The sequence below is a fragment of the Pelophylax lessonae genome, assembly GCF_965119305.1.
Source record: "Pelophylax lessonae genome assembly, chromosome: 3".
Taxonomy (NCBI): Eukaryota; Metazoa; Chordata; class Amphibia; order Anura; family Ranidae; genus Pelophylax; species Pelophylax lessonae.
In genome coordinates this window covers 679,886,450-679,899,936 of record NC_138770.1, presented here as the reverse complement: position 1 = coordinate 679,899,936, position 13,487 = coordinate 679,886,450, and the positions used below count along the sequence as shown (strand labels likewise).

At 46.7% G+C, this 13,487-nt stretch overlaps 1 protein-coding gene across 2 annotated transcripts in view; it reads right to left on the bottom strand.

Moving 5' to 3' along the window:
* LOC309549185 (ALK tyrosine kinase receptor-like) overlaps window positions 1–13,487 on the bottom strand; it is a 1,241,121-nt gene that overhangs the window by 95,223 nt on the left and 1,132,411 nt on the right. For both annotated transcript variants that reach the window (XM_082249296.1, XM_082249297.1), the window contains one exon: window positions 518–608. In XM_082249296.1, coding sequence (XP_082105422.1) covers window positions 518–608 — 91 coding nt within the window. The remainder of the gene's footprint in view (window positions 1–517; window positions 609–13,487) is intronic.

Genomic DNA, 13,487 nt, shown 5'->3' with positions numbered 1-13,487 from the left:
GCTTTAGAGGGTGGGCCAGGTTAAATAACCAAGTTTGGGGGGAGGGGCTTTCAAAGGTGGGGCGGGTCAGTGGAAGTTTAAATATCCAGCGTTTGAGGGCGGAAGAGATTTAGAGGGTGGGGGAGGTGGGTGGCAGATTAAATGCCCAGAGTTTGGGGGGAGGGGCAGATTAAATACCCGGAGTTTGGGGGGGGAAGGCGATTTAGAGGGTGGGGGAGGTGGGTGACCCAGAGATTGGTAGTGGCAGGTTAAGTACCCGGTCCGGTGTTACACATTGACATGAGCTGTGATGTAACTGGAAAGCAGGAGAGCTCAAAAAACAAATCCATTTAGAAAACAAAGTAATAATCACTTTTATCCACTTCACTGGAGAAGAAGTGGAAGGTGCACCAACCAACCTGCCTGACACCATCATCGTCTATGTGATTGTGTCTAACATACATTGTATCCATTGACACAACTACTTTACTGATTGGACAGAGATGACGTAAATACCTAAACAGGCGACATGACTTACCTTCACAGCGACCTTTAGAGGAGTCGGGTCGTTAGGATTGGACAGCACTTGACCTTCATAGACTTCTCCGAATGCCCCGTGACCCAAACCTCTGTGGGGAAAAGACAAAGTTACTTTTATCTATGGAAACAATGTAATGTGACCCCCCCATACCTGTACTAAACGTACCAGTAGACTGTGAATGCTCACCTGTGCTCCCACCCACCCCGCTAAAAACCACTACGAAACTGAACTGGGTTGGCTTTTATAGCCCTGATTAAGGGGCCCCACCTTAAGCTGTGAAATGTGTTGGTTTATATATCCCTGATGACGGGACCCCACCTTAAGCCCTGAAATGTGTTGGCCTTTATAGCCCTGATGAAGGTGCCCAACCCTAAGCCCTGAAATGTGTTGGTTTACATAGACCTGATGATGTGGCCCCACATTAAGCCCTGAAATGTGTTGGTATTTATAGCCCTGATGAAGGTGCCCCGCCTTAAGCTGTGAAATGTGTTGGCTTTTAAAGCCCTGACTAAGGGGCCCCACCTTAAGCCTGAAATGTGTTGGCCTTTATAGCCCTGATGAAGGGACCCCATCTTAAGCCCTGAAATGTGTTGTCCTTTATAACCCTGATGAAGGGGCTCCGCCTTAAGCCCTGAAATGTGTTGGTTTATATAGCCCTGATGACGGGGCCCCACCTTAAGCCCTGAAATATGTTGGCCCTTATAACCCTGATGAAGGGGTCCCGCCTTAAGCCCTGAAATGTGTTAGCTTTTTTAGCCCTGAAAAAGGGGCCCCACCCTAAGCTGTGAAATGTGTTGGCTTTTAAAGACCTAATGAAGGGGCCCTTCCTTAGGCCCTGAAATGTGTTGGCTTTTTTTAGCCCTGATTAAGGGGCACTGCCTTAAGCCCTGAAATGTGTTGGCTTTTATAGTCCTGATTACAGGGCACCACCTTAAGCCCTGAAATGTGTTCGCTTTTACAGCCCTGATGAAGGGACCCCACCTTAAGCCCTGAAATGTGTTCGCTTTTTTAGCCCTGACGAAAGGGCCCTTCCTTAAGCTGTGAAATGTGTTGGCTTTTAAAGCCCTGATTAAGGGGCCCCACCTTAAGCCTGAAATGTGTTGGCCTTTATAGCCCTGATGAAGGAACCCCACCTTAAGCACTGAAATGTGTTGTCCTTTATAACCCTGATGAAGGGGCCCCACCTTAAGCCCTGAAATGTGTTGGTTTATATAGCCCTGATGACTGGGCCCCACCTTAAGACCTGAAATGTGTTGGCCTTTATAACCCTGATGAAGGAGCCCCGCCTTAAGCCCTGAAATGTGTTCGCTTCTATAGCCGTGATAAAGGGGCCCCACCTTAAGCCCTGAAATGTGTTGGTCTTTATAGCCCTGATGAAGGGGCCCCACCTGAAGCCCTGAAATGTGTTGGCCTTTAAAGCCCTGATGAAGTGGCCCCACCTTAAGCCCTGAAATGTGTTCGCTTTTATAGCCCTGATGAAGTGGCCCCGCCTTTAGCCCTGAAATGTGTTGGTTTATATAGCCCTGATGACGGGGCCCCGCTTTAAGCCCTAAAATGTGTTGGTTTATATAGCCCTGATGACGGGACCCCACTTTAAGCTGTAAAATGTGGCCCTGATGACTGGGCCCCACCTTAAGACCTGAAATGTGTTGGCCTTTATAACCCTGATGAAGGAGCCCCGCCTTAAGCCCTGAAATGTGTTCGCTTCTATAGCCCTGATAAAGGGGCCCCACCTTAAGCCCTGAAATGTGTTGGTCTTTATAGCCCTGATGAAGAGGCCCCGCCCTAAGCCCTGAAATGTGTTGACCTTTAAAGCCCTGATGAAGGGGCCCCACCTTAAGCTCTGAAATGTGTTCGCTTTTATAGCCCTGATGAAGGGGCCCCACCTTAAGCCTTAAAAAGTGTTGGCTTTCTAGCCCGAGCCCACCGGACACAGCAAATGACTGATCAGTGTACCGGCCTCTGCCAGTACCATATGATCACTGTGACCAATCACAGCAGATCACATGACAATTGTATACAATGGATGGCTTTCATTCATGCCATCCATTGTATACAATTGTGTTGATCACTGTGATTGGTCGCAGTGATCACATGGTACAGACTGTGTACCATGTGATTAGCTCTGGCCAATCACAGCTAACCACAATAGTAAACACTGAATACATTTATTTCCTTCAGTAAAAATGGTTGCTTATAACAGTGAAATTCACTGGTATAAGCAATCATAATGTGTAAAAAAAAAAAAAATCCTGGTCACTTCCCCAGAGTAGTACTGTGTCACTATGGTAACATTACATTGCTCTGGTCACATTGTGTTAAAAATAAATTGTAAAAAAAAAAAAAAAAAAAAAAATTATATATATCCAATATACATATTTTTTACATGCTGTCAGCAGTCAGTGTCCCTGATCACTGCTGGACCAGTTATATAATAATGCTGTACAAGAAAAAAAGAGGTTGAAGGATTGTAAGAGGTGCATGAAAGTCAGCCAGCCCCCAGTCTGATGTACTCACCTTCCAGTCTGTCACCAACCAAATAAAACCTGTCTCTTGGTACAAAGAACAGGGGTTTAGTTGACACACATTTGCAAACGCATGTGAAAGCTGCAGAGCCACTTCACAGCACCCTGTTTAAATCTGCAGTCCTACACTCTCAATTTAGTGTCCTCACACTGGAGGCACATGGCCGCTAATGGGTGGATAGGGGAACAGGTGAGAGGGAGACAGCCCAACCTCCCCCAACCCATCCTCATCCACGACTGGCTGTTGTCTCAAAGACTCAAATAATTAGGTTATAACCATGGTGCAAACTGGAAAAGACCAGCTGAAAAGCATTACACCTCCATCCCCTTGGTGGATGCAGTATATAGCACCATGGTTATAACCTAATTATTTGAGTCTTTGAGACAACAGCCAGTCGTGCATGGGGATGGGTTGGGGGAGGTTGGGCTGTCTCCCTCTCATCTGTTCCCCTATCCACCCATTAGCGGCCATGTGCCTCCAGTGTGAGGACACTAAATTATAAGTGTTAGGACTGCAGATATAACAGGGTGCCATGAAGTGGCTCTGCAGCTTTCACATGCGTTTGCAAATATGTGTCAACTAAACCCCTGTTCTTTGTACCAAGAGACAGGTTTTATTTGGTTGGTGACAGACTGGAGGGTGAGTACATCAGACTGGAGGCTGGCTGACTTCCATGCATCTCTTACAATCCTTCAACCTCATTTTTTTTCTTGTTATAGGGATGGAGACGCCGGGCAACACCAGCTTGGGTCTCATCTAAAGTCCCACCTAGTCCAATATGTTATAATAATGCTGTACTGCACTGGTGACAGTATATTAAAAAAAAAAAAAAACTGTGAAATCATTTTTTGTTTTTTAATTTTCTCTTTTTCAAAAACAATGTGACAAAAAACTACAACTTCAAAAAGTCTTCCATGTCTCTTAACCACTTCAATACCGGGCACTTTCACCCCCTTCCTGCCCAGGCCAATTTTCACCTTTTAGCGCTGTTGCATTTTGAATGACAATTGGGCGGTCATGCAACACTGTACCTAAACCAAATTTATGTCATTTTCCCCCCACAAATAGAGCTTTCTTTTGGTGGTATTTGATCATCGCAAGGTTTTTTCTTTTTTTGCTAAACAAATAAAAACAGACCCAAAAGTTTGAAAAAAAAAAAACGTTTTTTTTGTTTATGTTATACAATTTTGTAAATAAATTTGTTTTTTCCTGCACTGACAGGCACTGATGGGGTGACACTGATGGGGTGGCGCTGATGGGGTGGCACTGATAGGTGGCACTGATATCTGGCACTGATAGGTAGCACTGATGTGCAGCATTGGTGGGCACTGATAGGCGGCACTGCTGGGCACTGATAGGCGGCATTGATGGGCACTGATAGATGGCACTGATAGGTGGCACTAATGGGCACTGATAGGTGGCACTGGTGGGCACTGAAAGGCGGCACTGTTCGGCACTGACGGGCGGCACTGATGGGCACTAATGGGCACTGCTAGGCGGCACTGGTGGGCAATAATGGGCACTGGTGGGCGGCACTGATAGATGGCAATGATGGGCACTGGTGGGCAGCACTGATAGGGAGGGCACTGGCAGGCAGCACTGATGGGGAGGGCAATGGGGGGCATTCCTAGGGTCATGGGTGGGCATCCCTGGTGGTTCTAGTGGTAACCCCCCCCCCCCCCGAGGGTCTGCACTGGTAATCAATGATCTGATTACCAGTGCCGACCCCCCTGTCAGGCACGTACTGAGGAAAGCCGATCAACGGCTCTTCCTGTTTTCTATGTGATTGGACACGGCTGGTCACATGGTAAAGAGCCTACATCAGTAGGCTCTTTACCGAGATCGGAGATGCAGGGAGTCAGACTGACACCTCGCATCACCGATCGGGGGGGGCGCGCAGAGCTGTATTATCCTGCCGCCGTCATATGACGTCCGGTCAGGATAATTCAACCACAATCCCGCCGTCAAACGCCTATAGGGCGGGCGGGATGTGGTTAATAAATACCTTAGAATGTCTACTTTCCAAAAAGGGGGTCCTTTGGGGGGTATTTGTACTGTCCTGGCGTTTTCATCCCTCAAGAAATGAGAGGTCGTCAGTACATCAGGATTGATGGATTTTCTGATATTTATCCCATCGTTTGTGGACTCTCTAACTTTCCTACAGACTAAATAACATGCCCTGATTTGGGTTATTTTCACCAACAATGTAGCAGAATACATTTGGGCCTAAATTATGAAGGTTATTTATTTGCAAAATTTTATAAAAGAAACAAAGAAAAACGTGTTTTTTCGGTCTTTTTTTTATTAACAGTGCATTCGGGAAAGTATTCACAGCGCTTCATTGTTTTCCATATTTTGTTATGTTACAGGCTTATTCTAAAATGGATTAAATTCTTTATTTTCCTCAAAATTCTACAAACAATCCCCCATAATGACAAAGTGAAAGGGGTTTGTATGAAATCTTTGCAAATTTATAAAAATTAAAAAAACGAAAAATCCCATGTACATAACTATCACAGCCTTTGCCATGAACACTCAGAATTGAGCTCAGGTGCATCCTGTTTCCACTGATCATCCTCAAGATGTTTCTACAACTTGATTGGAGTCCACCTGTGGTAATTTCAGTTGATTGGACGTGATTTGGAAAAGTACACACCTGTCTATATAAGGCCCCACAGTTATCAGTGCATGTCAGAGCACAAACCAAGCCATGAAGTCCAAGTAATTTTCTGTAGGCCTCCAAGACACGATTGTATGGAGGCACACATCGGGGGAAGGGTACAGAAAAAAATCTGCAGCATTGAAGGTCCCAATGAGCACAGTGACCTCCATCATCTGTAAATTGAAGAAGTTTGGAACCATCAAAACTCTTCCTAGAGCGGGCCGACCGGTCAAACTGAGTGATCGGGGGAGAAGGGCCTTAATCAGGGAGGTGACCAAGAACCCGATGGTCACTCTGACAGAGCTCCAGCATTTCTCTGTGGAGAGAGGAGAACCTTCCAGAAGAACAACCATCTCTGCAGCACTCCACCAATCAGGCCTGTATGGGTGTGGCCAGTGGTCAGTAAAAGTCACATGACAGCCCGCCTGGAGTTTGCCAAAAGGCCTCTGTAGGACTCTCAGACTGTGAGAAACAAAATTCTCTGGTCTGATGAAACAAAGATTGAACTCTTTGGCCTGAATGACAAGTGTCATGTCTTGAGGAAACCAGGCACCGCTCATCACCTGGATAATACCATCCCTACAGTGAAGCATGGTGGTGGCAACATCATGTTGTGGGGATATTTTTCAGTGGCAGGAACTGAGAGACTAGTCAGGATGGAGGGAAAGATGAATGCAGAAATGTTCAGAGAAATCCTTCATGAAAACCTGCTCCAGAGCGCTCTGGACCTCAGACTGCGGTGAATTTTCATCTTCCAACAGGACAACGACCCTAAGCACAAAACCAAGATATAACAAAGGAGTGTCTACAGGACAACTCTGTGAATGTCCTTGAGTGGCCCAGCCAGAGCCCAGACTTGAACCCGATTGAACATCTCTGGAGAGATCTGAAAATGGCTGTGCTGCGACACTCACCATCCAACCTGATGGAGCTTGGGAGGTCCTGCCAAGAAGTGTAGCACTGCCCCCTAGAGGACTGCTGAATATAACACTTTCTGGATTCCTCTGGGTTACCCGTAGCAACAGCTTGTAGAAACTTATCACTTTAAGTACTTGGCTCAGTCAATGATCAGTCCAGGGGATGTTGTTTTGTGGTTTTATTTAGAACTTAGATAGGAGAAGGGATGAATGGGATACTCCAACTAGTAACTATTTACAGTATTGAGGACATCTGTCTTGAGGATGCGGCAAGGCCGCTGCTTCACTCTGCCACTGGAATGAAAGTAATTTGAGTGTTCCTACTTGTAATTATCTTCAGGGTTCTAACTTGGCACCCCCTTTCTCGCTCTCTGTGCAGCTGACACCCATCCACTGACTCTTACACTCTGGAGTGGTCCCTTTCCTGGGCAGACCCTGGGCAAGCTCCTCTGTACTCACGGACACTGTTTCTCCAGAGTCACCGATGCCCCCAACTCCACCAGTCAGCTTCTCTCGGACCTCCGGATTCTGCCGCACACTCTGGTTCACCAGGCCGACCGCCTGTGACCACCATCCACTGCTGCAGAAGAGGAGACAGCCGTCACCCTCCTTCTGGGACCTGGCTTCCCACCCAAAGACCCCTGCCTCATGTGCCCGTGGCTTTTTATACCCTGTCCCATAATGCACCACCGTCTGTGCCAACCCACTGGGACAGTACCAAAAGCCTGTGTACCATTGGTCAGGTTTCCCACAGCATCCAACGTGCCACCCCATTGGATCTGCTGGGGACACTCCCTGAGACCAGATGAATACACACTGAGCAGGCCTAACTACCAAATCCTGCTCCCTGAGAAGCAGGGAGCACATACATTTAGCCTGATGCTCTGCTGTTAAGCAGACAGAGACAAAACATCTCTGCCTACCTAGCACCTATCTAGGAGGGTGCTACAGAAGAATGCTCAAAAATAGGAGTGCCAAGCTTGTAGCATCATACTCAAAAAGACTTGAGGCTGTAATTGGTGCCAAAGGGGCTTCACCAAAGTATTGGGCAAAGGGTGTGAATACTTATGTACATGGGATTTCTTTTGTTTTTTTATTTTTAATAATTCTGCAAAGATTTCAAACAAACTTCTTTCACGTTGTCAGAATGTATCCCTCCCAAGCCTCTACAAAGCCTCCAGGCTCCAGAACCCAACCAGGACTTACTAATACCAAAAGACTGCATGACCAGTTCCATTCATACCAAACATAGACCCCAGGATTAGAGAATGTAACCTTTCCAAGTCTCTACAGAGTCTCCAGGCTCCAGAACCCATTCCAGGACTTACAAACCCCCCAAAAAATTAATGACCAATTCATTTATACCAAACATAGATCCAGGATTGGAGAATGTATCCCTCCCAAGTCTCTACAAAGTCTCCTAGCTCCAGAACCCATTCCAGGACTTACTAACCCCCCAAAAATGAATGACCAATTCATTTATACCAAACATAGATCCAGGATTGGAGAATGTATCCCTCCTAAGTCTCTACAAAGTCTCCAGGCTCCAGAACCCTATCTAGGACTTACTAACCCCCCAAAAGAATGAATGACCAATTCATTTATACCAAACATAGATCCAGGATTGGAGAATGTATCCCTCCCAAGTCTCTACAAAGTCTCCAGGCTCCAGAACCCATTCCAGGACTTACAAACCCCCCAAAAAAATGAATGACCAATTCATTTATACCAAACATAGATCCAGGACTGGAGAATGTATCCCTCCCAAGTCTCTACAAAGTCTCCAGGCTCCAGAACCCATTCCAGGACTTACAAACCCCCCAAAAAAATGAATGACCAATTCATTTATACCAAACATAGATCCAGGATTGGAGAATGTATCCCTCCCAAGGTTCTACAAAGTCTCCAGGCTCCAGAACCCATTCCAGGACTTACAAACCCCCCAAAAAAATAAATGACCAATTCATTTATACCAAACATAGATCCAGGATTGGAGAATGTATCCCTCCCAAGGTTCTACAAAGTCTCCAGGCTCCAGAACCCATTTTAGGACTTACTAACCCCCCAAAAGAATGAATGACCAGTTCATTTATACCAAACATATATCCAAGATTGGAGAATGTATCCCTCCCAAGTCTCTACAAAGTCTACAGGCTCCAGAACCCATTCCAGGACTTACAAACCGCCCAAAAATGAATGACCAATTAATTTATACCAAACAGATTCAGGATTGGAGAATGTATCCCTCTTAAGTCTCTACAAAGTTTCCAGGCTCCAGAACCCATTCTAGGACTTACAAACCCCCCAAAAGAATGAATGACCAATTCATTAATACCAAACATAGATCCAGGATTGGAGAATGTATCCCTCCCAAGGTTCTACAAAGTCTCCAGGCTCCAGAACCCATTTTAGGACTTACAAACCCCCCAAAAAATGAATGACCAATTCATTTATACCAAACATAGATCCAGGATTGGAGAATGTATCCCTCCCAAGGTTCTACAAAGTCTCCAGGCTCCAGAACCCATTCCAGGACTTACAAATAGTGTTGAGCGAACACGGACTGTATTATTCGTGTTCGTACCGAATAATTGGATTTTTTTTTACCCGAACACGGACACGGACACTTTACTGTATGTTCGGGTAAAAATCCGTGTTCGGTCGTTTTATTTCCGGGTTTTGCATGCTTTGGCGCTCTTTTCATGGCGGGCTTTCAACAGCCAATCAACAATCGTTTAACTGGTGTGCCTTAAGCCATCCCAGCCATGCCTGCAAATGTCTTAGTAGCTGTGATTGGCCGTCTGAAGCATGTGACCAAGTCTTTATAAGTTCGAGGCAGCCGCCGCAGCAGCGTCATTCTGCTGCTTAGCTAAGGGACAGAGCACACATCAACGTGCTGGCTGCTGATTAGGGAAAGATAGGCAGGAAAAAACCATTTGTGTCCGGATAGAATTGAGGGACAGGTCGGAGTGTTTAGGCAGGGCGAGTTGTAGGCATTTTAGGGATAGAGTCTGCTGAATTATAGGGTCAGTGTCTTCTACAAACTACAATCGATATTGCTGTGTGGGGGGTGGGGTGAATCTGCACTCAATCCTGATCTACGATCTCTTCTCAATCCTGTTAGGGACAGAGTCTGCTGAATTTTAGGGAAACTGTGTTCTACAAACTACAATCGATATTGCTGTGTGGTGTGGGATTGGAGATAGGCAGGTGTCAGTGATCCACATCCATTTTTCTGTGTGTGAGCTGCAGTGAACACAATCTTTTTGGGCTGCAGTGAACACAATCTTTTTGGGCTGCAGTGAACACAATCTTTTTGGGCTGCAGTGAACAAAATCTTTTTGGGCTGCAGTGAACACAATCTTTTTGGGGTGCAGTGAACAAAATCTTTTTGGGGTGCAGTGAACACAATCCTTTTTGGTGTGCAGTGAACACAATCTTTGTGGGGTGCAGTGAACAAAATCCTTTGTGGGGTGCAGTGAACACAATCTTTTTGGGGTGCAGTGAACAAAATCCTTTTTGGGGTGCAGTGAACAACATCCTTTTTGGGGTGCAGTGAACACAATCTTTTTGGGGTGCAGTGAACAAAATCCTTTGTGGGGTGCAGTGAACACAATCTTTTTGGGGTGCAGTGAACACAATCTTTTTGGGGTGGAGTGAACAACATCCTTTTTGGGGTGCAGTGAACAAAATCCTTTTTGGGGTGCAGTGAACAAAATCATTTTTGGGGTGCAGTGAACACAATCTTTTTGGGGTGCAGTGAACACAATCTTTGTGGGGTGCAGTGAACACAATCTTTTTGGGGTGGAGTGAACAACATCCTTTTTGGGGTGCAGTGAACAACATCCTTTTTGGGGTGCAGTGAACACAATCTTTTTGGGGTGCAGTGAACACAATCTTTGTGGGGTACAGTGAACAGAATCTTTGTGGGGTGCAGTGAACACAATCTTTGGGGGGTACAGTGAACACAATCTTTTTGGGGTGCAGTGAACACAATCTTTGTGGGGTGCAGTGAACACAATCTTTTTGGGGTGGAGTGAACAAAATCATTTTTGGGGTGCAGTGAACAACATCCTTTTTGGGGTGCAGTGATCAAAATCCTTTTTGGGGTGCAGTGAACACAATCTTTTTGGGGTGCAGTGAACAAAATCCTTTGTGGGGTGCAGTGAACAGAATCTTTGTGGGGTGCAGTGAACACAATCTTTGGGGGGTACAGTGAACACAATCTTTTTGGGGTGCAGTGAACACAATCTTTGTGGGGTACAGTGAACAGAATCTTTGTGGGGTGCAGTGAACACAATCTTTGGGGGGTACAGTGAACACAATCTTTTTGGGGTGCAGTGAACACAATCTTTGGGGGGTACAGTGAACACAATCTTTTTGGGGTGCAGTGAACACAATCTTTGTGGGGTGCAGTGAACACAATCTTTGGGGGGGGTACAGTGAACACAATCATTTTGGGGTGCAGTGAACAACATCCTTTTAGGGTGCAGTGAACACAATCTTTGTGGGGTGCAGTGAACAACATCCTTTTAGGGTGCAGTGAACACAATCTTTGTGGGGTACAGTGAACAGAATCTTTGTGGGGTGCAGTGAACACAATCTTTGGGGGGTACAGTGAACACAATCTTTGTGAGGTGCAGTGAACACAATCTTTGTGGGGTGCAGTGAACACAATCATTGTGGGGTGCAGTGAACTCAATCTTTGTGGGGTACAGTGAACACAATCTCATACTTCTGAAGATTTGAGGGTGCTGCCTGTTCCATACTCCCCCTACTCCTAGCCTTTTAGGGGTACAAACAATAGTAATTGGGGCCTAGTGTGGTTGTGTACGTGTGATATACATACACTTTTTTGGGATCATATTTTCTATTCCGCTATTTAATCAAAAACCTTTGGGGATCAGTTAAATTGGGGGATAGTCTGTGTCGGTACGTGTGAGAGAGATCCACCTTTCCAAGTTGTTGGGGTTCATCTCATACTTCTGAAGGTTTGAGGGTGCTGCCTGTTCCATACTCCCCCTACTCCTAGCCTTTTAGGGGTACAAACAATAGTAATTGGGGCCTAGTGTGGTTGTGTACGTGTGATATACATACACTTTTTTGGGATCATATTTTCTATTCCGCTATTTAATCAAAAACCTTTGGGGATCAGTTAAATTGGGGGATAGTCTGTGTTGGTACGTGTGAGAGAGATCCACCTTTCCAAGTTGTTGGGGTTCATCTCATACTTCTGAAGGTTTGAGGGTGCTGCCTGTTCCATACTCCCCCTACTCCTCATCTAGCCTTTTAGGGGTACAAACAATAGTAATTGGGGCCCAGTGTGGTTGTGTACGTGTGATATACATACACTTTTTTTGGATCATATTTTCTATTCCGCTATTTAATTTAACTGGGCCTCCATGCGAGACCTGTGTGCCTTGTTGCGCTGTTTTGAGTACTCCACCAACATGGCCAGTGGCAATGACGCCGTTCTCAGCTTAACTATCCCACTTCTATGCCTCCTTGAAAAAACAATTCGGGCGATGATGGAAGAGGATGTGGCACAGGATGAGGAGGAGGAGGAGGATGAAGAGGTAACATTTCCAAGGCTTTCAGGGCAGTCATTCGCAAGGGGCTCCGAGGGTGGGTTCCTGCACACGCAAACGCCAGGGATGCAATTGTCCAGCAGGGGCACAGTTCTGGAGGATGAGGAGGATGAGGAGGAGGAGGAGCTGGAGGAGGAGATGGAACCATGTTCACAGCAGGGTGGCACCCAGGCCAGCTCATGGCCATCACTGGTGCGTGGCTGGGGGGATACAGAGGACACGGACGATACACCTCCCACAGAGGACAGCCTTTCGTTGCCTCTGGGCAGCCTGGCACACATGAGCGATTACATGCTGCAGTGTCTCCACAACGACCGCCGAGTTGCCCACATTCTAACTTGTGCTGATTACTGGGTGGCCACGCTGCTGGATCCCCGTTACAAGGACAACGTACCGTCCTTAATTCACTCACTGGAGCGCGATCGCAAGATGCGCGAGTACAAGCGCACGCTGGTAGACGCCATGCTGCTGGCATTCCCATCTGACAGCGGGGCCACAGTGGAAGCACAAGGCAGAGGAGGAGGAGGAGGAGGTCGCCAACGCAACCAGGGCACCGCCAGCACCTCAGAAGGCAGGGTTAGCATGGCCGAAATGTGGAAAAGCTTTGTCAGCACGCCACAACAAACAGCAGCACCAGCAGCTCAGATGGAACGTCTTAGCAGGAGGCAGCATTTTACCAACATGGTGGAGCAGTATGTGTGCACACGCCTACATGTAGTGAATGATGGGTCTGCCCCCTTCAACTTCTGGGTCTCCAAATTGGGCACATGGCTTGAGCTTGCCCTTTACGCCTTGGAGGTGCTGGCGTGCCCTGCAGCCAGTGTATTATCTGAACGGGTATTTAGCACGGCTGGGGGCGTTATAACAGACAAGCGCAGCCGCCTGTCCAGAGACAATCTGGACAAGCTCACGTTCATTAAAATGAACCAGGCATGGATCCCACGGGACTTTTCCGTACCTTATGCAGAATAGCAATGGATACCGACCTTACCCACCCATTGTTCCATTTTTGCTCTTTCTCACTCTTTTGGGGTGTACCCTCATTTAAAATTTTTGAAAAGAAGCAGTGTTGGCTACCTCGTCCTCCTCCTCAGGGCCAGATTAATGTAGGGGCTATTGGAGCTGCAGCTCCAGGCCCCTACCTTTTATATAGGCCCCGGGTTGGCCATATTCACTGTTACCGCTCTTCTGTCACTTGTAAACACAGAAGTCTGGCTTCTATGCTCGCTTCCCCAGGCAGCACCCTCAGAACCTCCCCACACAGCGTGAAGGCC